Source organism: Pangasianodon hypophthalmus, chromosome 5 (assembly GCF_027358585.1).
Source record: "Pangasianodon hypophthalmus isolate fPanHyp1 chromosome 5, fPanHyp1.pri, whole genome shotgun sequence".
Taxonomy (NCBI): Eukaryota; Metazoa; Chordata; class Actinopteri; order Siluriformes; family Pangasiidae; genus Pangasianodon; species Pangasianodon hypophthalmus.
In genome coordinates, this window is record NC_069714.1 from 9950184 (window position 1) to 9974629 (window position 24446).

Consider the following 24446-nt stretch of genomic DNA (forward strand, 5'->3'; position numbering starts at 1 on the left):
ATTAAAGACCCAAACAGTGTTAATAATCTTTAATTACATAATCTCTGTACATTTAGGAAAGTTTTACATTATCCATAGTTAGATTATTAATATATAAATACATAAACAGCATTACAGGTATCTAGCTTGTTAATGCATTTCAGTGCGACAGTCTTTAAGGGTCTTTTTGAAACCCACTGACCTTTTATCTTATTTCTAGTAAACTGAAATGTGCAGTGCACAGCATCCTGCCATGCTTTTGTGTGCATATGGATTAAAAGGTCTTTCTCTAGTTTCCCATGTGCTTGCCGCTGTCCACCCAAGCAGGGCTTTATTTTTTTTAAAAAAAGTTTCCAGTCAGTGTGGATTGTCTACTGTAGCATGTGCAGTTTCAGCACTCAGCAGTTCACACCCAGTCCGGTCCAGTGGTCAGGGACCATAAGGAAGTACTTGTCCATGGCTTCACAGAAGCGGGCACGGTACAGCTCTGGAGAAACAACTGTGGGCATTTTACCTGTGGGGCAGCAAGAGCACACAACACGTCATGTCAAACAAGGATGCAGGAACAGCTACCAAGTAGTGGACGTTTTTATACTATCCTGTATATGCACTACATACTAAAAAGTGTGATTTCTGTGACTTTAACTGTGGCATGGCTGTTGGTGTCACATGGGCTGGTTTGAGTATTTTAGAAACTGCTGATCTCCTGGGATTTTCATGCACAACAGTCTCTAGAGTTTACACAGAGTGGTGCAATTTTCACACCGTTCTGTGTAAACTCTAGAGACTGTTATGTGTGAAAATCCCAGGAGATCAGCAGTTTCTAAAATACTCAAACCATCTGGCACCAACAACCATGCACAGTTAAAGTCAATGAGAGCACATTTTTTCCCCATTCTGATGTTTGAAGTGAACATTAACTGAAGCTCTTGATCTGTATCTGCCTGATTTTTTGCATTTGTGCTGCTGCCACATGATTGGCTGATTGGATAACTGCATGAATGTGCAAATGTACTGGTGTTCCTAATAAAGTGGATGGTGAGTGTATATACACAATATAAATTAAAATTATATTGAGTACCCCTGATGAACCAGGATGTTTGTGTCATACTTGGTAATATACCCACATTACTAAATAATGAATTTATTTATTAAAAACCTGCCTAATAATGTGGCATAGGTCCATAAAAAGTGAGACTTTAACCTGCATTCATTTCATTATGGCTGGAAGTGTGTAAAAATTCTCTGAATATGAGCAAAGATGCCTTCAAAAATAATGAAATTAAATGTTTCTACATTAAAAAAACTACTATAAAGAACAGTAAACAATGAAATGTTTCATTAATAACGAAACAAAGTCAATATTTGGTGTGACAATCCTTTGCTTTAAAAAAAAAATAGTAGTCTCAGGTACAATGTGTGCAGTTTTATAAGGAAATGAGCTGTAAGTGTTACTGAGCATCTTGCAGAAGCAGCCACAGTTCTTCTGGAGACTTTGACTGTCACACTTGCTTCTTATTTTTGCAGCGAAACCCAGCAGCCTTCATTATGTATTTTTGTCTGAAAAGTGTCTCTTATGTAATCTGCTGCTTTCTTTACTGACATACAAACATTTTTCTGTAACATTTAATTTTGTGATGGAAAACTAATGTTTGGAAATCTAAAATGTTTTTGTACTGAATCAATAATGTAGAAGTCATAAAATTAAAATCTAAAACAACGTTTGCACTAATAAAATAGGGTGCCTAAGACTTTTGCGCTGTACTGTATAATAAGCAATGAACAGAACTCTAACCTTGCCCGCCGAGAATTCCCGTAGACTTGACCACCATCTCGAGCTTTTTATCCCATGTGAATGTCCGGATGTAATCTAGAAAAAGAACGGGACACGTTGTATATGTCACGAGCTTCTCATGTTGGAAAACACACAAATGCCGTGTCAGTCTGGTGACGTACCTATAATGCCCACGACAAGCTGGTCAGAGGCGTCATCACGGCCCACCAGCAGTGAGTAGTCGATGATGAGGTGGCTGGACAGGAAGTAGGCGTCGCTGTGGATGGCGGCACGCAGGATGGCCTTGCAGTGCGATCGGATGTAGAGCGGATTATCGTGCACCAGCTTGAGCAGGTTCTCGTCCAGCAGCACCACCTCGCAGCTCTCCTTACCCTGCTCAGTCTTCACGTTGCGGTTCCTCAGAGAGCCCTTCAGGTCGAACACCTGGGAAAGTATAAATGACAGCAATCTAGGGTGAGTCTTTGAGCAAAATAAGATTAATTACATGACTATCTGATTGGAGGGACATTATGAGGTTAAAGCATAAATTTATTTATAGTGCATGAACATGACAATATATTACAATATAACAAACATTCCTTTGCAGAGGCAAGACACATCAGTGGAATATAAAAGCCCCTAGACTGTCATACAGTAGATGTCACTAATGAGCCAAGTGACTTAATCTGTGTACAAGCAGACACACTCTCTGGCCTCACACACCTGCGCCATCTTGCGTCCATAGAAGAGGTTCTCCATCACAAGCAGATCGAGCTTCTTCTCCGTGTTGTTCTGTGAGTTCTTGTAGCCAATACGGTAAACTCCCAGTATCTTTGCCAGTGCTGTAGGCCGCTGAGAACAGGAAGTGGAAAGAGGGGAGAGAAAGTGATTGCAGCCCAAATACATCTTTCTATATGATAAGAACACTGCAGAAAGACATAGTTACTTATAGCTTATGGTTATATATTTTTTTTCAAAATGGCAGTTTTAAAGACAGACCTTTCATTTTTAAATGTTTATTTCTAGAATAGTCTCACAAGCTAGCAGTGTAGGGAGCCAATCTGATGGCAACCTTTAAGATACAGAAATTTTGAAAATTTTGAAAATTTTGCAGGCCATAAACTGAGGATGAGACTAATTGTAAATTAAACTGAATCTTAGCTACCTTCTGTTGAACTGCACCAGTGATGTAAGTGAAGTAGTGTGGGGCAAAATCCAGGAAGGACTGTACTTCCAGCCTGGGCATCTGCTTCAAAATAAACCGGTCATCTGAGGAGAGAAGAAAGGACTTCAGCTGCTAAATTACACTACACCTGTTGTAACAACCCACATCTTCTGACTTACTGAACAGATGCATTGTAACTGCAAATGTATAAAAGATTAATGAAACCTAATAAGCATGTTCTCCCTGTGTCCACATGGGTTTCCTCCCAGCTCCCAGAAACATGCCTGTAGGTGGATTAGCTAACATAAATTGGCCCTACATGTTAATGAATGTGTGTGTGTGTGTGTGTGTGTGTGTGTGTGTGTGTATACGAGGATGTGAATCCCAGGATTGCCGAGATAGGCGACCCTGACCAGGATAAAGGGTTTACTGAAAGTGAGTGAGAGAGTGGAACCTCTCCCCATTTTAGATTTATACCCAAATTTTTCTTATATTTTAGGCATATCTGATTTCTATCTGGCAGCTGTTTTTCAGTTGCATAACGACTAATGTGCTTCTGCAGGTCAAAAAGTCATTTTGTCTAACTGTAGCTCGTCCAGTGTCAAAGAGCAACTTGGGGAGTTCACAGACGCTCATGATTGGCTAGTGTCGCTCTGGTCAACAGGACAGGAGGAAAGCCATCCTTCACATTATGCTCTCTTAGACTCTCAGAAACAGACAGCTGTGGCATTATCCTTTTGATCATCTTGCAATCACCCATTGGCAGGCTGAAACCTTAGACAAACCTCAGACAACTCACAAGGACGCTCGAGAAGTGCTTATTTTGAATTTCTGAGATTCACCTTCAGTGGCGTAGAAGACCGCTCCTGACTTGCCACCTTGAGCCTGCCAGTTGACACAGTGAGAGAGTGAGCGGACAAAATCTTCCTCTGTGCTCTCCATCACCTCCTCCCTCATCTTATGGAACTCCTCAGCGTAGTAGATGCGGCAGTAGAACTTTGCACTGGCGTCTGAGAACTCTGCAGAGAAAACACAGTGCACACACAGATGAGCTCAGACGTTTTCCCCTCGGTCACACAAGTTGTGTTAAATTGACACTAATTGAATGGAAAATTTCAGCGAGGACAATCTTCTTTAAATCTACACAATGCTAGTTTTAAGGGTTATACTGTATGGTCATGGAGATAAAAGTTCAAATCATACCCGATTGCTATATTAGTCCTGAAAAAATAATGCTAAAATGTTTCTGGTCAGAACTGTAAAAAGATTTATTTATCTATAAGGATGCTGGTAAAATCTGGGCATTTGGGTGAAAGCACACATGAGTTTGCTTGCTAAATGAGACATATCATACATACTTCATACATTATGCCTATTTTTTTTACAAATCATTTTCTAAATTACAATTGATTAACAATTACAATTACACAAATTGCCTAAGTTTCGCCAGCAAACCTTTGTTAAATACTCTCAACAGATTGTCGGCTTGTAGAATAAACTTGCTAATCAAATTAAGAGCTCACTGAGATATGGAGGCTAGAGGAAACTAATGTCACTGGGCTGAAACTAGGATATTACTGTAAATATTTTACTGCATCATGTATTTTTAACAGAAAAGAAGATAATTTGATACCATTGATGCCAAAGCTGATAAATAAGTAATATTTAAAACAACACCCAACTATACTTAGTAAAATTAAGGACGGAACAGATGTACTGTATTTTAAAATTATACATCAATAATAACAACGTTGAAAATTCTACATAGTTAAAAAAAAAAAAAAAAAAAATCAAAAAATACTGTTTCCAGTTTGTTGGCACCCATAAACGAAACAGAACTCCTACTAAATTCCCGAATTAGGGAACATGAAAATGCCTTTTCATTCACTTTCCTAAAAATGAACGAAAGCTTCTTAGGACCATGTTTTTATGTAGCTAAATAAAGCAATAACCTATAACAGAGTGTGTTACAGTGATTTAATCACAGGTATGGGTGTTCCTAGGCATGACATAAAGCAGAGTGCATAAAACCCTTGTACTGTTAAATAAAATGGTGAAAAAACAATATGATAAAATCCTAATAAAAAAATAGTTTAAAACCTGGCATATTAATACAGAATGTAATAATTATAATACTGTCACAGGTGTGCATATATTACATTGGCTTCGAAAGCAGCTCAGCCAATCAGATTTCAGAGCCAAAAATATCCATTTTAGAATATTTTTTTTCTCAGTTAAAATTTCTATTTAAACACTTACGCAATTCAATGTGCGGATTCCCCGACTGCTTCTTCTGTTTGTCACCACTCTCAGTCTCCTCTGTGAGAGCAAGTAAATAATGATATATGAAACCGAGATGCTTCAAATTGATATTTACATCCTCTTTTGAGAAATCCAGTGGATGACTCAGTGTTTCATTTACTCACTGGGTGGGTCTGTGTCTATGCTGCTGCGGCCAGCCTGAGAGGTGCTGCCATCAGTCACCTTGGCAGGGCTGTTCTTCACCTTGTTCTCTCCAGAACTACTGATATCGAAGAGGAATGGATCAGGGCAGGACTAGTCCTGTATCACACATAGCAACAATCCTACAATTCCATGAATATAAGAGTAATTTCATATAAATGTATATGCAAACCTGCTGGTCTGAGAGATCTCCTCTCCAGGGGCCTTCAGTGTAGTCTTTGAAAGGTCTTCAAGAGCAGTTTTATATTCTTTACAGCTAAAAGGGAAATCATTTCATTAACATTTAAAGAACAAATAGGAAGAGTCAGTGAAGCAGGATCGTATTGTATAAAATGTGGATTACCTCAGAGCGAAGGCAATGATAGAGCTCGGTTCTCTCTCACACACGGCAATGGGGACACGCTCATGATCATACATGAGGTAGTGTTTATCTGGGTCACTAAAACAAACAAAACATTATCTGGAATTAAAGAATCCAATAAAAGTACACAATATACAAGGAATAAAACACTTCAGAACCTCACACCACCTGTCATTATTTCCCTATAACAGCACATCTTGAAGTGTTTTATTCCTCTCATACAACAGCAATTTGCTAGTGATAAATTTCTGTTTATTAAAAAATGACGCGTCATACTTTTTATCCGTTTATAGTTATGTTTAAAGTTGTGGAGCTTCCATGAAATGAGTTCCTGTTATCACTTACATTATCCTTCCAAACCACCTCACAGAAAACTACACACTTCTTTAATCCGTTTATGTGGAGTGTCTGCCACAAGTCTCTGCGTTTAAGTTATTACTATAAAATTGATATATAACATATTAAAATAAGTGCATTAATATACAGTAACCTTACAGCTGGGAACTACTGAGTTGTAGTAGCTGCGCTGTTATAGAAAATTAATCAACATCTTCTGACCAATCAGAATCGAGTATTCTACAGCGATGTGATACAAGTATGTATAGAAGATGATAAATGTAATAAGATACTTACAAAGGTAAAGGAATAGGGTTATAACTGTTTCCTGGTAACAGGTTGGCCAGAATGGTTTTCATGGTGGTCTTCTCCTTCACTTGACTGTCACTGGAGCCTTGTAGGTGGCTATCAAACACCTCTGAGAGAGAGACATGGAGCAAACTGATGTTATGGACTCTTACATTCTATGACTCATGGACTATATATGATGCATATTCAGTGGGTACTATGCAGATGATTTACAAAGAGTAACTGTTAAAATGAAGTCATGTGCAAAGTAGGGGGAGGAAACATTTATATATAGATATATATATATATATGAGGGTTCTGCATGTGTGTATGTAATATAATTAAAAAACAATTATCTTAGCATTTAAAAAAAAAAAAAAAAAAAGCCACGATGATTACGCATTTCAAAAATGTTAGTAAGGAAATCTGGGTTGCTATTGTCTCTGGAGTGTGGATATGCTGCATATGGATTATAAAACCAACTTTACCATGGTATTATAGAGTCATAACTTTAAAAAACTTTTCTAATGAATTCATGTAAAATGAATGTAGTGACACTGTAGTTTGTAACTTTATGTAGAAATACGCCAGATTTCACGTAAAACAGACAGTGGTATTTTACAGTCTGTTAATAAATCAGCCTGGATATTTTTGTGGGTATTATCAAGTTTGCACATACATGTTTTTACATATGTAAGCGTTTAGTAAATCAGTTCCTGAGACCATGTCTGTATGTGCATGTGTGTCACCTCCTTCAGAGTCCTGATCATGGAAGGAAGGACCAGACGTGGGGATCTCTGAGCTCTGCTCGGCTGGTGATGGTAGGGGAAAGGACGAGGATCCTGTGTTTGAGGGCAGGGTGCTGAGGTAACGATCCTCTAAGGCTGGAAAATAGAGCTCTGTCATCTGTACGAGACAATCAAAATGTACTGACAAGTTTTATATGTTAATTAGTTAATGAACTCACCTTTCTCACCATTCTGTACCACAGGGGAGGGGTTGCGGGGGGACGACTCCAAGACACTCGTCTGTCAATCAAAAAAACAGAACACTGATATTAATTTGTTGATATTAATTTGAAACTGAATATATTAAAAATGTTGATATTAATTTGAAATTGAATAGAGTAAGCATGACATTACAGGAAGTTCTCACCCAATTACAGTCTAAATAGCATGCCACTGTGCAAACATGCACTTTTTGGTCCCAGAAACACAAGAATAATGTGCATTCTAAGGATATTAACCTTGCTCTCATCATTGGTGGCCTGTCTGTGTCTGCCAGGGCTGGGTGGAACAGACAAACGCTTCCTGCCCTTCTCCAGCTGGAAGAGGTCCTGCAGTCTGACACACACCCAGAGTTATGTCTTCGACTTAAACAATTTTATTCCAACACCTTACTCTAATCTCTACCCTAATCTCAATACACAAAAGAATACTTTGTTTTTGTTTCAAATAATAACAGTAATAACTGCCCCCATCATGATCTGGCTTCTACACTCACTGTCCACTTTATTAGGAACACCTGCACATTCATGCAGTTATCGACTCAGACAATCATGTAGCAGCAGTGTAGGGTCACCCAAACTGGACAGTCGAAGACTGGAAAAAGACCAGGTGATTTTTTTTTCTAATCTTCACCTGTCCAGTTTGGATGAGTCTGTGCCCATGATAGCCTCAGATTCCTGTTCCTGGATGACAGAAGTGGCACCTGATGTGGTCTTCTGCTGTTGTAGCCCATCTACCTCTAGATTCGATGTTTTGTGCATGCTGAGATGCTTTTCTGCTCACCACAGTTAATAGAGTTATTATACGAGGTACTATATCCTTCCTGGCAGCTCGAACCAATCTGGCCATTTCCCTCTGACCTCTCTTATCAGCAAGGCGTTTCCACCCACAGAACTGTTGCTCACTAAATGTTTTTTTAGAGCTTGTTGTGTGTGAAAATCGCAGGAGATCAGTAGTTTCTGAAATACGCAACAACCATGCCACGTTCAAAGTCACAGAAATCACACTTTTTCTTCATTCTGATGTTTGATGTGAACATTACTCACAGCTCTTGACCTGTATCTGCATAATTTTTTGCATTGAGCTGCTGCCATATGATTGGTTGAATAGATAACCGCATGAATGTGCAGGTGTACAGGTGTTCCTAATAAAGTGAGTGTATTTGCTCTGTTGGTATGTGCAGTGTACATATTTGAAAGTCACTGTGATTAGGGTTTATTACTTGCTGTTCCAAGATTGCAGTGTTTCACACAAGCTCTGCTTCTTCATCACCACAGACTCGAGAACAGTCTGCAGTTGCTGTGGAGTGTCCACAGTCGAGGCCTGCAGACGTCCCTGCAGCTTCTCCATCCAGCTGCGCAGCTCACCCTCCTCCATCTAACCACACAGAAAGAAACACAAAGATATTAACATCCCATACAGCAGGCTCACAATACTGAAACAATATTAAACAATATTATCAATTTCTCAAACTTACATCTTTCTGCGCAAACAAGTCCTCCATTTTCTCCTCGCGAGTTTTACTGAACGTGTCCGTTTTAAGAGAGGTGAGACGGTCGTCTATTGCAGCATACACCTGAGTCACCCTGTTTGAAAGAGGAAATCAAATCCATCTGCTTTAAAGACATGACACTGGAATGGGAAATGGTGACAGGGTAGGGCCAGGTAAAGATTCTTACTTCAGCGCAAAATCTTTGAGGTCCTGTTGCAGAATGGTCTTACTGGGGCCCTGGTTCCTGATGATGATCTTAGGAGCAGGCAGGCAGATCTCCAACAGTCTCACTGGGATATAGCTATAGATATGAAGCAGCAAAAATATATTTGGAAATAAACATTAAAAGAATAACATTTATGCAAATGTCACTGCTTCATGAACAGAATCTGGAAACTGTGGAAGTGAATGGTTTGTGAAAATAATTAAAGGAAGGCTGAAATAAATTTATTCTTTGAACCTTAACTGATGCAGTGTGTAGCTTCTCATGTATAAACAACCATGGCAGATTATGTATCCCGTGGTCGTGGAAAAGATGTTACTGAAGGGGAAAATTGTTGGCCTGCATCAAGCAAAGAAAACAACTAAGGAGATTGCTGAAATCGCTGGAACTGGGTTATGAAATGTCCAGTGCATTATTAGAGCCTGGAAGGATAGTGGTGAACCGTCAGCTTTACAGCAGAAATGTAGTCGGAAAAAAATCTTGAATGATCGTGATCAGAGATCTTTAAAACGCTTGGTGATGTCACATCGTAAAAAAATCGACAGGAGAACTCACGGCTATGTTTGTGTGGCAATAAAATGAAGTCAGCTGAGCACCTGAATGTACTGAATGACCAGGTTATCCCGTCAATGGACTTTTTCTTCCCTGAAGGCACAGGCATATTCCAGGATGAAAATGCTAAGATTCATCAGGCTTAACTTGTGAAAGAGTCGTTCAGGGAGCATGAAGAATCATTTACACACATGAATTGGCCATCACAGAGTCCTGACTTTAACCCCACTGAAAGTCTTTGGGATGTACGGGAGAAGAATTTACGGAGTGGTTAGACTCTCCTGTCCTCAATGCAAGATCGCAGCCAAAAATTAATGCAACTCTGGATGGAAATAAATGTTATGAAGTTGCATAAGGTTGTTGAAGCAATGCCAGGACGAATGCGTGCCGTAATCAAAGCTAAATGCAGTGCAACAAAATATTAGATTGTGCGACTTTTTTTTTGGCCAGGCAGTGTATATAAGGGATGTTCACCTGAAAGAGGCCACCATCTGGTTGTAGGAGAAGTACTGGTGGTAGTCCTTGTGGATGGAGTGTCCGCATGGCTCGGCATTGGCACGGCGAGTGTACTGGTGGCCATAGAAACGCAGCTCCAGATATTTAGCAAAGGACATGGACCATGAATCGTTGGACAAGGGGACAACTGGAGTAACCTGTCACCATGGAAGAATGAACACCATTAGGACACCAAATGTCAAAATGTGTTTGGGCTAGTGCCCACAGCTAATGTTTACAGCTCTGATCATTGCATATATCCTTAAATTAGAGAAGTAAAGGAAATAGAGCGTGTGATTTGTCAGCCACTGCATTGACCCAAATACCTGTTTGCAGATTCTGCACCAGGAGTAAGTGAGGATGGTGTGTTGGTATCCAGGCACAGGTGAATCGAGCTCTTTTAGAACAATCTGGACACAGCCATTGCCATGCACAAAGCGGCGGATATGGTGTACCATGGGAGTTTCACAATACATGCTGGGGCACTGGTAAGATGGCCTGCATTACACACGCAAACAGAAGTCATTAGGCTTTCAGAAATCACATGTACTAAATAATTCTTAAAATTTGCCATTTAGAATAGTTATACCTGAAACAGTATCTTTCCAGAAATATTCCAAGAGTCAAGTCATTCTTCCCATAAAATTCCATGGTCACAATCCTAAATTGAAGTAACAGATGCAGTTTAAACCACGTTCAGAATTTCACCTAGATATCTGTCTGATGGAAGAGATGATTCTCGTTAATCTATGAGAGATTTGAAACACAGAATGATAAGCAGGATTTACCAAGGGCTGACGCAGTGGTTAGGGGCATTGTTGGACTGTGCTGAGGAGCTGCTGAACAACACACACAGCCGTTGGTGGTTTATTGGATTCAGGCAGTCGAGCTGCAAGGGAGGAAAATAGCACAACACACCTCTCAGTACAAGTGTTTTACACACATTTCACATTATGACAGCCACATGGAGACCTATTTATACCTTGGCACCCCAGACCATGTCGTTCTGCCCTGGTCCTTTCTCCTCCTCACTGTCTGCCTTGGCTGGTGCCTTTGAATTTGGAGCATGTGTGGGATGAGCAAATGGGTCAATGTCTCGCTGGATTCGTCCTCCCTGAGCGCGGTAGTCTGCCAGCATGCGGGCCAGATCCTGACTGTTGCCCAGCTGCTGTGTGATGCGGGTAGTAGTGAGTTTATGGGAAGGCAACACTCGGACTGGGCGGTGCTGTGGCCCGATCCCATTGCTCAGAGAACCACTAGATGGGTTTGAGTCCTTGAGCAGGAGCCTCTTGCGGCGGCTGTCGATCTCCTTGAGGTCCTTGTTTATCAGCAGTGAGAAGTAGATCTGCTCAGGGAAGTAGTCACGGCTTGGGCAGCGTAGGCCAGCCAGTGTCAGCAAGAAGGGTTCACGAAAGGTCATAAAGGGCGAGATGCACAGGATAACGTCCTTCAACTCCTGCCTAAAGCTGGCTGAGATGGACTTAAGCCGATCATCTGCTGAAGTCACTTGCTCAGCCACGAACAGGCCACTGTCATCCTGCAGAGGGTCTCTGAAGAGCTGTGTTGGAGCAAGGGGCGTCTCTGAACTGGTGCTGTTCCCTCGCACCAGGGTGTCCTCGTCCTCTCTATTTCTAACTGCCTCAGCTGGTTCTTTCACCTCCTCCTCTACGATCTCCTCCATAGACGAGAGATAAGGAGGGGACGTACACTGTGGCTGGTTTGATTGGCTAGACATGGGAGTGGAGGTCTTTATCTCATCCCCTTCTGCCACAAATGTAGACATGGGTGAGTCATTTCTGCTTACTTTAGGACTTTCTCCGTCCTTCAGTGAGGACTCAGAGGTAGAATGCTGCCTACTGTGGCCTTTTATTATCTCTCGAAGCCCTGGCTCAAAGTCGAAGTCGCCTTCCGAGTGGAGCTCTGCATGCTCCTCCCTTGTTTCAGCTTGGTTCCCCTGGCTCTCCTTGTCCACCTCCTTTTCTGTTTCCTCAGCTGCACTCTCCAGCAGGCAGTGGAATGACGAGCTCTTAGAAAGGCTAGGAGGCATTGCAAACTCATCCATAAGGAAGGAAATCTCTAACTGAGAGTGATAAGCTACACACACCATCAGCATAATGATCTCCTTAACTCGGGCTAGCTCATATTCTGAGGCACCACGCAGCTTGATGGTGCAACCCAGATGAGAAGGACATCCATCGAAGAACATCAGTGTCTTCAGTTCATCTGAAAAGAAAAAAAAAATCAGTGAAATAACAGGATCATTTAACATCCTGTTAAGCAAAGCAGCTTAAGTCACTGATTTTAGTGAGTATTGGGAAAAAAAACTGAACATTATCGTAAGATCAAATCAAATATGATATGATATATGATACTTACTATTAGTGTTTAATTGGAAGGAGTGAAGGTAGAATTTGTGGCAAGTTCCCAAGCGAGGTTTGGTCAAAAGCTGATCCATAGACATGACTAAATCTCCCTGAGTCATTCGACTCACTCGATCTAGCACTTGCTACAAAGACAAAGAGGAGACATGAGCAAAAACAGAGTACAAACCAATAATGTCAAAGTCATGTGTAGGTTCTACCACTGATCTGGCTCTGTGGTGAAGCTTTCATTGTTGGAAAGCAATCCACACATACAGAACTTCATTTGGTTAAGTCTAAATGTGAGTCTGAGTGTGTGTTAGTTTATTTCCACAGCCACAGTAGAAGCACTAACAGGTTTGACGTTGATGACTAAAGTGATGCCGTGCTCAAGCAGCATATCCTGAGCGATGCGTGACACCGTCTTCTCTACCAGCACCAGGTTAGGACGCACATCAACTATTCGTTGCACATAGTTCTTCAGAAACTCTCGCTCCTACAGATAACATTAGTTATGCTTTGTCAGTACTCCAATCTGACTTTTAGTACTGCAGTCAAATATTTGTGTAATAGACGACACATTACATCATAACAGAGAGATACCTGAAGCACAATTGGATCAATGCAGGTGAACTTTGTCTCTTCTCTGTAAAGATACTCAATGGAACACTTGAGCAGAAGGATCTTGGGGTTCTTAATGTAAGAGTTCATCTGGAAAACGAGACGACCTATGATCAGTCAAGAAGAACACAAATGTGCACTCATAACAAATTCACGTATGAAAACGCACACACACCTTCTTGTGGGCAATATTTTTTGTGCAAACAAAGCCATTCACCAGGACAGAGTCAAACTTCTTTCCTCCGGGTATCTACAAAAAAAGACCAAATGCTCTTTTCTCACATAAGAACTTGACCGAGATGTACAGATTTGCTCTTTCGTCATAAATGGACTGCCCAGAGAACACTGAGATGAGAATGCGAGATCCTACCTTCTTAATGTGGACCAGCTGGCGAATGTCCATGTCATCGTCACAGCTGCGAACATCTGGACGCACCGTCTGCACTATCTGCCGCACCACGGGCACGATGATGTCTCGCCAGGAGAGAGAGAGTGACTCGCTGTAGAGCAGCTGCTGCAGCAGGGCCATCATGTGGCTGTGGTTGGCCGATCTGAATGACGTGATTAATGCAAGAATCCGCAAGAAAGAGTCAATGTTTGGAAATGTTTGTGTCAAAATTTAACAGGGGCTCTTTAATTATCTCCGTAGCTTCTGAAAGTGAAAGCAGCTTCAAGAAAGTGAAACATGAACATTTTTTTGACATATGAGCATAGAATATTTTTTTTTTAAAAGATATTGCCAACATTGGTCTGTGTGCTCTCAATAACTCACAGAAGTCTCTCCATAGCTTTCTTCTCGCCATTCTCCTCCCTCAGTTGGTCTAGGGAGCTGTGGTGCCAACCCAGTGGAGTGAAGAGCATTTCTTTTGCCTTCTCTTCTACCCGCCGATTAAACAAAGACTCTGCCAATACAAAGAAAAAAAAAACTCAGCTGGGGACCAGATTTAATTAGCAAAAGAAAATGATTTAGATGTGAACTCTGAAGAATACATACCTTTAATGAAGGCATCACTAATGGATAAATGCTGGCCGCCGTCTTCTGTGACAAGGACCTCAGCTGGATGACAAGCACAGAAAGAGTGAGACAGAGACAACGCAATACCTCAGACAACATCAGAAGACAACCAATTCATTCTCTGTAGTTGCAGTGAGTCAGTCAGTATCATGGCAGACTGTATATCAGCTTTGTGTTTCGATATTTTTAAGGAAGTGGAAGTCAGTGCAGTTAGGGGAAGGGCTGTGAGAGTCAGTGCAAGTCATGCTTCTGAACAGTACGGTGCAGCTTCATAGTAGTTTTAATTTTAGAGAGGCTGTTAGGCAATTAGTGTTGTGAAAGACTGTTAATTTCGTGTCTGGGAATTTTTAGGAGGGGAATGAAGATGTGGTAAGTCATGCCTTGGCCAAACAGGGCAATGAGTTAGTGCTGCTTAATGAGTTAATGCACTATGAGGCCAACAAATATGACCAGTAGGTCTCTAAGCCTCTCCTCACTTGGTGTGTGGAAGTCAGAGTCGGGGGCGAATGGGTCAGAGTGCGCCATACTTTTCTGTTCGGCCGGGTGAGGAGGCACGTGAGGGTACTTGGCCTGCTTCTTGATGTGGAAGTTGACGTTGTCCTGCTCCACATTCAGGTTAATGGAGGCGGCTGAATCACTGTCCACCGCTGAATGGAAACTGCTGACTGACGTTCTTTTGCTGGGGCTGGCTGAACCTGAATAACAGAAACATTCTTAAAAATAAGATAGATATGCACTGAGAAGATGTGATAAATATGTAACCTGTCATATCTAGAATCTTCTCACTTGTTGTTATTAAGTCATTTTCATCAGCTAGCTGTTCTGTGTCACTATCGTCGAACTTGATGTCTTTGAACCATGATGGTTCTGAGTGTCCCTCCAGGGAGGTCACACTGTCCGAATCTGGGGACGGAGTCTCTGAGAACTCTGTGCTCTTCAAAAACAAAACAAAAACAAACAAACAAAAAAAAAAAACAATCTTTAGTATAACACAATAACAAAGTAGTGACATATGTACAATTTTAATTAAAAACTTACCTGAAGAGGGCGATACAGTGCATACTCATCACGGAAAATCTGATCGTGATGAGTAACACAGTCAAGCCAGCGCCCATCAACCAGAGCCTGTCCAATAGCTATGGCCTGAGCCCTGTTTGGGGAGGAACAAAGGACAACGACGTTCAAGAAGTTTTAAATGAACATGTGTTTTGAGAAAGGTTCCATTTTCACACCAAGGCACAATGTTGTAGCTAAGGTTCAGCTACCAAGAAATAGCACGAAAGTTTCTCCCATATAGTACGTTAGTGTAAGGTTACATCACTGCAAACCAATGGAATGATTTGGGGGAAAAAGTCTTACAATACACTAGTAGGAAATAGGTGCTGTGTTTGTTGTTCGGGAAAAAACTAATATTAGCGACACAGCTTTTTCCATGATATTTTGTCATCCAATGGTCCAAGACCACATTGTGTAGTTTTGAATCTGTTAATGGCAGTTATATCTTACCTAGTAGAAATGGTGCCATTTCGCAAGAGCCAGTTTACTAGATCTTTACCCACAATGCAATTGGGGTAAGTCCGTAGCCAATATCGGTGGTCCTGGAACTCCATCCCGGTATTGCTGTGACAGATTTTCTTCCATAAATCTTTTAACTGAGATGAATCCTACAAAAAAGTTTGAAAATTATATAAGTAAAAGAAATGTAGTCAAAATCCATGTGACGTGAAAAACACACTAAAATTAAGGAGAATGAAAGTTTGTCATGCCATAGAAACCCCACACTATATAGTTGTGTTGGTGTGATTTTTGGGGGGTGGGATGCGTACCAAGAGGATCTTGCGCTCCTCTTCGCTGTGGTCAGGTTTGGACGCCGCTCGGCTGCTCTGCGGGCTCACTGAACTGTCGTATGACGGAACCATGGAGCCTGAACGGTCCAGAGACAAGTTGGTCACACTAGCTGATCTACAGAGAGCAAAGGCAAACATGTGACCTTTCAGTTTGTCCATATACTCTGTAACTAGGAGTGATACAGCAAAAAATATCATAAATCATTACGCACAACATGCACCACAAATATTAGTTGGGCTGAGTTTTAGAAAATGTTTTAAAATAAGCATTTACAAAAAGAAACTCTATGAGCAACAGAAGGAAAAATAAACAAGTTGTCCAATGAGCTACTTGTCACAGTCAGAAATAAGTTCTAAAAGAAAATGAATACACTGTAATATTGTTATCTTATAATCATACTGCCCAGCCCTACCTATAATCATTTCCACAAAGAAAGTTACATAACAACATAAACACACAGACACACACTAACCTCTTTCGTGCTGGTGATTTGCCCAGATCTTCTTGCACTGCAGACAATCTAGAGTTGAGCCCACTATTTTGAGACTCTGGGTGAATCAAACTGCACCAATCACACACACACACACACACACACGACAAACAGACTAAAATAATCATAATGACTATGTAAATTCCTGCTACCTACAGAGATCTGGTTAGTAAAACACATGCACGGCATGCATGTCATTGTTGCATTCGCTACATCTAGAACAACGGAAGCCTCCAAATATCAACTAAAGGTGCAAACACCAGAGACTCACTTCTTCCTCATCCCAATGGGAGTTTTTCTATGCATGAAGAGAAAGGAGAAAAGACATGCTTTGAAAAAGATCCGCAGAACATGAGCAAAACAAACAAACAAAAAAAAAAACTGACTGCTTACACAGCAATGAGAACAGCTAGTACAAAGGCAAAATCTTAAACTGGTTTTACTTACACACACACGCACGCACGCGCACGCACACGCACACACACACACGCACACGCACACACGCACACGCACACACGCACACGCACACACACAGTCTTCAGCCTCATGAATAGTTAGAAGAACCAAATTTCTTCTGCATTCAACCACTTCTGCTTTTCAGATGGTTAAAAGAATAGAAGCAGAGATAAAATTCAAGTGTATGACAGTCCCCGGCAAATATTCTCTGAACATAAAACACTGAGGCCAAATAAGAAATAACATGGCATAAAACAAAAAAGTTTTGAGGCATAAAACAAAAAAACATGGTATAAAACAAAAAGCAAGCATTCTTTAATTTTTTTTTTTACTGGCCCTCATTCTTCCGCTGCCTTATGTTCACCTTTGCCAGGCGAGGTCCTCCTCCAGGAAGATGTTGCGGCTGGCTTTGCGTCCGCCGACGGGTGTGCGAGGCTCTGTGGGCTCCAGCACACACACAGAGCACGGCGAGTCTGACAGAGAAGTCAGATCCTCTCCAATACATGCCGAGTCAGCAGAGTGCGCGTAGCTCAGTGCAATCTTGCGACAGTATGTGCATGCCCGTAAATCACCTACATCAAAAACACACACACACACATACACACACACACAAAAAAACAATTTCACAAATGTCTGATTGTAAGTGTTCTCTAGGAAGTGTTTGGAGATTGTTCAGTTGTACAGTGTAATTATCAGTACTTTGTCAGTGTGCTTTCCAATAATGCTGGAACTGTTATCAGTCCAGGAGTTCTCTTTTTACACTCTTTTACCTGTGTTAAAAAAAAAAAATTAATAAATAAAAACTCTGACCACCTCAGTACAGATTCATTTTCTGAATCTAATCCAACTATTCAAATATTACTCTCATGATTAATTGTGTACAATAAAATTCCGGTTATTTTTGAAGCCCTTGAACTTTCCTCAAAATGAAAAAGAAAAAAAGAAATTAAAATCTTAAAACCTGTCCTAAAACAACTGGAAAAACAATTTAACAATTAAAAAAAGACAAGCTTGTTCATCACTTATAAACAACTCCTACTTTCTGTTTCCTATTATTTTAGCTGAAAAACTATGACACATCACTGAGGAATCACAGAGTTTCATCAGTAAGTAAATTAAATGCAATATGTCAAACCATGCACATTCACCAAAAAAATCTCAGTTTACAAAACCAAACCACACCACAGGTTAAATAACCTCTAACATCTAATATGCTGCTATTCTGAACAACCAATGCAAAATGCTAAACAAGTGATTTTTCTGAGTGAACACAGTTAATTAATTGGTATTCATCTCATGATCTCATGCCAATCAGGCAAAACTGTAGGCAGCTGTGTCATTCTTGCAACAAATTTTCTTTTTTTTGAGCTTTTTTTGAGCGTTGTGACAGTTCACAAGTTATTTGCTTATTTTAGGACTTCGGGCTTCTTATTATGTGTATATGCAGTGATGTCAGCAAAGCCTTATTGTTCAACTAAACTACTTAAAAAAACATATTTAGGGGGCCAGGCACTGAAGGTGAGTAGGCACCCTATTGTTATTCTACCTTCTCTTCTTCTTCTTCCACTTCTGCCTAGGGTGTCTATGGCAGCCCATATAGCCATTTGGTAAACTGATTGGGGAGGGTCTAAGGAACATTCTGACCAAATTTGAGCAAAGTGCTGCCAATGCTCTAGCACCACCATCGAGTCAAAGTTGGGCCTCATTTGGAAGTACGTTCATAGTCATAACCTTTGAACCCTGTGTCCAATATTTAAAAGCCACAAGGAAAAGAACCTTTGGAATCTGTAGTTTCCACAAAATATCTAAGTATTCGTGATTAACACACCCAACTAATATCTAAACGATACTGACTGAGTTCCCAAAAGGATATAGAATTTTATCTAGTCTATCCACTCAGTGGCCATCTTGCCAACGCTGCCTGCCAGTCATACTTGAATGGGGAGAGACCCGTAAACCAAATCAAATCTACACAATGACATCTGAAACATGGATTTGAAATGGCTTTTAAAATCAGATATATGATATGATAGAATGTTGTCTGTGGAAAGTCTCACTGAGTTGATGACTGTTATAGAGCGGACTCATCTGAGAGCTATCAGCATCACCAATGCATGGCCATTTACATGGAGATATTTGCTATCTCATATAAGCCCGTTGAGCTTTGTGTAAGAAGGTATAAGTCGTGAAAATGGGAGGGTGAATGTGAACATAAGATACTGACAGTACTGAGCTGTGCTTTGAGTTCCTAACAACTTACCTGTGTATCCCATGAATTTGCCGGGTATCTCCTGGTTGCAGCAGCGGCTGCAGAATATCTGGCCACAGAGACGGCAGTGGTGGCGCCGGCGGAATGTAGTAAACTTCTCATTGCAGTCGTAGCACTCTTTGCACTGGCTGTCCGGCATCCAGTACTGCTTCAGATCGCTGTCCTGTCGGCAGCAATTCACACAGAATTAAAGCAACATTAAGTATACACCCACTGGGCCTTGGCTTGTGTCAACAGTCCAGGCTGGTGGAGGTGGTGTAATGGTGTGGGGAATGTTTTCTAGGCACACTTTGGGCCCGTTAATACCAATAAATCATAGCTTGAATGCCACAGCCTATTCGAGTATTGTTGCTGACCATGTACACCCCTTTATGGCCACAATTTCGCCATCTTCTAATGACTACTTCAAGCAATGAGTTCAGTGTTCTTCAGTGGCCTTCCTAGTCACCGGATCTGAATCCAATAGAACACTTTTGAGATGTGGTAGAAGGGGAGACTTGCAGCATGAACGTGCATCTAAAAAAATCTGCAGGAATTGTGTGATGCAGTCATGTCAACATGGACCAGAATCTCAAAGGAATGTTTCCAACATCTTGTGGAATCCATGCCATGAATTGAAGTTTTGAGAGCAAAGTGATGCCCAACTAGTGTTCCTAATAAAGTGCTCTGTGAGTGTATGTTCATTATTTTGTAGATAACTGTCTATGCATTTGCTGTTCCTAAGCATATTTAACATCAGATTTCAATCTTGTGAAGGTTGCCAAGCATGAAAATCTGCCTGTTTAATGACATTTCAACTGAAAAGCATATAAAGACAGAAAGGAAGTGCTTACTTGTTAGAAGTTCTAAAACCACATATCCATACCTGGCTCTTTCCCTCCATGATCTCCTTCAGTCTCTTCAGGGCAGTACGAAGTTGGACTGCTGTTCGAGGGTCATGGCTCCCAAGGGGAGTCTCTGACTTTCGTCGTCCCTCTGGAAACAAATATACAGAATATATGAGTGACGTGCAAAATGTGAGAAAATATCAGTGAACATGCAATTCAGAATATTCACACCGCTCATGCTTACTGTCAATTCAATCTGTCTCATTCACCTCTTTCAAAAAAATGGTCACATACCAACTCATGATCTGATGGGAGCCCTAAAGTAAAAAACAATGACAGCTATTGTGAATTGTTCCAAGACCATGAGTAATTTTGTGAACACAGAAAACGTGAATCAGGTTAAAAATAAAAACAACTTAAAACAAAACTTCAAAAAAGGGAATGTTATAGTGACGTGATGTTTTAGTGCAGCTGTTGCATGTCTCAGAATGTGTTCAGCCAACAATAGCTAAATGGTCATTAAAAGAAAAATCAACTATGTAATTATAAATGTGACACGCTGTAGAACAGGGGTCTTCAACTGGTGGATCGAGGTCCAGATTTGGACCCAGCAAAGTATTTCCAAGCAAATTAAGTACTTGAAAAATACATTAGTACAGCCAATAAAGGTGAACGAGCATGGCTTCTGCAGATCCTCTGTTGCATACAATCACATGCATTTATGCAAATTTTTTAGCTGACGGTAATTTAATAGACCAGAGACTAGCCAGAGATATTAGGTCTGAAAGAAGAGAGCTTTCATAGACAATATTCAGAGATTCACCATTTTTATTTACTCTCTGGACTGATCAGTGCACTGATGAATGACTGAAGAAAAGAATCACCAAAGAAAACAAAATGTTTAAAGACGAATGGACAGATAAGAATGTGGTTACTCTCCCCACATTACAATTCAAAACAGATGTCTCAAGGGGCTAGTCTGAAGTAGTAACGTGAAGTGCAGTCACGAAACGAAGCAAAACCACTACACATAGTCTTATTTATAGCCTTAAACTGAACATTAAACTTATAAGCTATTAAACTGATCATCGTTGCCATTCAGTCATGTTAGCTGCATATCTCCCTGGACCTTTGTAAACAAGGAATTTTATATAACTGGACCTTCACAAATTTTAGTTGAACAACCCTGATGTAATAGGTGACACACACACGCACACACACACATGCACGCACGCACTCACACTCAAAGAGTATTAATAAACAAAAGTTGGTTGAAGTGTCAAGCATCAAACCATTTCAGAGATCCAGCACACAAATCACACTTATTAAAAAAGAACCCTCACCTTTCCACTCCACTGTGAACAGAAGAGAAGATGAACAAAGCTTTATATTTAGGCTTTTTCTTTACTTGAAATAAAATAAAATATCTGTCAGGATTTCCAGGCCCTGATCCTGACAAGAATGAAGAATGCCTCAGTGTTGCCTGCATGCTAGCTAGAAAGCCTCTAATGCCAGCCACGAATAGAAATATTACTGTATTTTCTGTACAACAAAATTACCAAGTTCAAGATTTGAGTCAAACAGCCTGTATACAAAGTGTCTGAGAATCTTTTCACCACATTGAAAATCTGGGATTTTTTTTAATGTAAATTGGAAATAAACAGAAAGTTTTAGAATTTTGAAATATTAAAAAAAAAAGAAAATGTTCAATATCTTGTACATTTAATATTCAATATTCCACACTATTTCTCAGTCCCTATTTAAATGCAAGCAAATGTGTAATATTGACCACGTTAACTGCTTTGTACAAAAGATCAGATTTTTCCTCATGTCTAATCTCTTCTACTGAAGCACCATAAGGTTTTGCACAAACTTGTGGAGTCTGTGTCAGCTCGAGTGCACAGTCATGAAAGCAAACTAAGAAACTCTGAAATTCATGTAAATATTTCAAAGATTCTACTTTTCACTCAAATTGTTGTCAATAATATAATTTGAATGAAAATTGTTGTATTAAATGAAAAAAGAATACAAAATACAAGCATTTTCACTAATGCTCTAAGACTTTTGGACACCAGTAGATATATCCAATATGTAAATGTATTCACATTTTGCTTCACTGCTGCTATACCAGGCATTTTTACATAAGGATCGAGGTCTCTAAAACGGCACTTCACAGCCACCTACTGGTAAAAATGGTAGTACACCTACCATCCTTACTTTCTTACTGTCGTGTGCAAGGATATATTTATGAAAAAAAAGAAGTATATATTTATGATGCTAAATTACACTCTTAGTATGCTTTCTAGTTAGTGAATGAGTGAATTGCTCCAGACAGAAGAGTAAACAGCGTTTTCTCTGGAGAAAGTGTAAACACTGGAACCATATTGTGGGGAAGCCTATAGCAAGTGCGTGCCATTTTTTGGGAGGTTTTGCAGTTCTAAATTAACACATAGACATATTAGCTGAGTTACAACATCTAGACGACAAATTCCGTTTGTATGTTGCAGTGGTCCAGTCGATCTTTCAGTCAGAGAATGTTCAGCTCGCTCAGTTAGCACTCTTGGCATCTCTAAATCTTGCGTGTCTCCAAACCATGCTGAGAATTAAAGTTAGTTACAATGTGCTTCTGTAAAGAAAAGCAAGACCAGAGGGACATGTTTGATAGAAGAATCTAGAAAGTCTAGAGCATAAAAGCAAGCCTCGATAGTGAACATTTAAGAGATATTGTATTATTATCCTGAATACAGATGTGTGAGAGAAGCCGTATTACATAATAAGTCCTGAGCTAAGATTTGAGATATAAGATCATACAGTCAATTTAAGAAAGCCGAAACTACTTAAAGTCAATAATCCATCATCACATCAAGTAGCTGATAACACATAACAAATTATAGCTACATTGATACCACTGTAAAAACAAACAAACAAACAAACAAACAAACCCAAACAAACGTTGGTTGAAGTGTCAAGCATCAAACCATTTCAGAGATCCAGCACACAAATCACACTTATTAAAAAAAAAAACTCACCTTTCCACTCCACTGTGAACAGAAGAGAAGTTGAACAAAGCTTTATATTTAGGCTTTTTCTTTAATTGAAATAAACTAAAATACCTGGCAGGATTTCCAGGCCCTGATCCTGACAAGAATGAAGAATGCCTCAGTGTTGCCTGCATGCTAGCTAGAAAGCCTCTAATGCCAGCCACGAATAGAAACATTACTGTATTTTCTGTACAACAAAATTACCAAGTTCAAGATTTGAGTCAAACAGCCTGTATACAAAGTGTCTGAGAATTTTTTTCATGTAAATTGGAAATAAACAGAAGGTTTTAGAATTTTGAAATTCTAAATTTGAAATTTAAAATTCTAAATCTAACTTTAAGGTTATCAGTAGGTAAGTTATTAGATGTGACTTGACAACACCTGCTTTGACACATGTGGCAAAAATCCCTGCTGGAGAAATTGATGCAGAACTTTTAAATGTCACCACACAATAAGAAAATTAATTTTAAAAAAAGTAATGAAGGTCAACAGGCCAGCACAAAAAAAAAAAAAAAAAGGAGCGATATGAATGTCGTAAGCGAGTGACCAAACTACAGGTGCTCAACAAGATTTATCTTAGCAGTTATTTTCTCACTACAAATTATATTAAGTCCTTTGATTACTGTATCATTTTAAACATTTTAATGTTTTTTTTGTACAGAGCATGGTGTATAGTTAGGTTTGTGTGCTTTCATTCCTTCTCAGAATTCCTCTCTTCTGTATGTTTTTTTGTAACCAAACACTGCAATACTTGCACTGCCACTGTATTGATATACAGTTTTTAATGGTTTTCTCTTTGAAAATCTGAAGTTATATATCCTGATGTACTACAACTTGTGATACTGTGCTGTACAGTTACTGTACTGATCATTTCTGATATATTTCATTCATACTCCTCCTCCAGTGGTGTCTTACTTTGTCCATGACTGTCTCAGCTTTCCATGGAAGAATACCACAAAAAGAGGGTGCAGGAAGAAGCTGAGCATGCACAAGATCCATAAAGGATCCAGCAGATTCAGCAACAGGATTGCAGCAGTTAGTCAGGTCACATGAGACACGAATCAAAGGAGGATTTACCTTCATTACTGTTTCTAACCTTTTAGTCTTTAGCCTTTCTTAACAAAAAAAAACAAAAACCAAAAAAAAAACACAAAACTTTAGAAATGACCAATTTCCAGTTCTTACTCATGCTATATCCAGCTAAGATAATCCCAGACAAATGCATTATACAGAAACACAATTACCATTTTAAATCAACATTAAACAAATCCAAATATTAAAAAAATCAATCTAAATACTGAAGGTCAAGTTAGTCGAGTGACTGAATGATGGTAACCGCACCATTATGACTAATTCAAAGCAGACGCATGTGAATATGCAGACG

General features: G+C 39.9%; 1 protein-coding gene across 17 annotated transcripts in view; it reads right to left on the reverse strand.

Annotated features, from left to right (window-relative positions):
• Positions 1-325: 325 nt before the first annotated feature.
• The window catches only part of pikfyve (phosphoinositide kinase, FYVE finger containing), a 29299-nt gene continuing 5178 nt past the window's right edge, over positions 326-24446 (reverse strand). For 3 of the 17 annotated variants that reach the window (XM_053234410.1, XM_053234408.1, XM_053234405.1), the window contains 40 exons: positions 20291-20338; positions 20060-20169; positions 19186-19357; positions 17290-17497; positions 16741-16767; positions 16452-16541; positions 15958-16093; positions 15638-15795; positions 15170-15281; positions 14918-15065; positions 14608-14826; positions 14111-14173; positions 13889-14018; positions 13487-13667; positions 13292-13366; positions 13099-13206; positions 12851-12991; positions 12512-12641; positions 11118-12358; positions 10924-11024; positions 10725-10796; positions 10462-10633; positions 10115-10293; positions 9053-9166; positions 8851-8959; positions 8596-8750; positions 7613-7709; positions 7334-7394; positions 7116-7250; positions 6376-6496; positions 5725-5820; positions 5554-5637; positions 5345-5442; positions 5178-5237; positions 3761-3937; positions 2919-3022; positions 2477-2605; positions 1936-2197; positions 1775-1849; positions 326-493 (listed from right to left, as the gene is read on the reverse strand). In XM_053234410.1, the coding sequence (XP_053090385.1) occupies positions 378-493; positions 1775-1849; positions 1936-2197; positions 2477-2605; positions 2919-3022; positions 3761-3937; positions 5178-5237; positions 5345-5442; positions 5554-5637; positions 5725-5820; positions 6376-6496; positions 7116-7250; positions 7334-7394; positions 7613-7709; positions 8596-8750; positions 8851-8959; positions 9053-9166; positions 10115-10293; positions 10462-10633; positions 10725-10796; positions 10924-11024; positions 11118-12358; positions 12512-12641; positions 12851-12991; positions 13099-13206; positions 13292-13366; positions 13487-13667; positions 13889-14018; positions 14111-14173; positions 14608-14826; positions 14918-15065; positions 15170-15281; positions 15638-15795; positions 15958-16093; positions 16452-16541; positions 16741-16767; positions 17290-17497; positions 19186-19357; positions 20060-20169; positions 20291-20338 (6014 nt within the window). In that variant the 3' untranslated portion in view covers positions 326-377. Of the gene's footprint in view, positions 494-1774; positions 1850-1935; positions 2198-2476; positions 2606-2918; positions 3023-3760; positions 3938-5177; positions 5238-5344; positions 5443-5553; positions 5638-5724; positions 5821-6375; positions 6497-7115; positions 7251-7333; positions 7395-7612; positions 7710-8595; positions 8751-8850; positions 8960-9052; positions 9167-10114; positions 10294-10461; positions 10634-10724; positions 10797-10923; positions 11025-11117; positions 12359-12511; positions 12642-12850; positions 12992-13098; positions 13207-13291; positions 13367-13486; positions 13668-13888; positions 14019-14110; positions 14174-14607; positions 14827-14917; positions 15066-15169; positions 15282-15637; positions 15796-15957; positions 16094-16451; positions 16542-16740; positions 16768-17289; positions 17498-19185; positions 19358-20059; positions 20170-20265; positions 24418-24446 lie in introns of those variants that run through there. The other 14 variants (XM_026947977.3, XM_026947986.3, XM_026947964.3 and 11 more) reach the window with 10 other exon arrangements.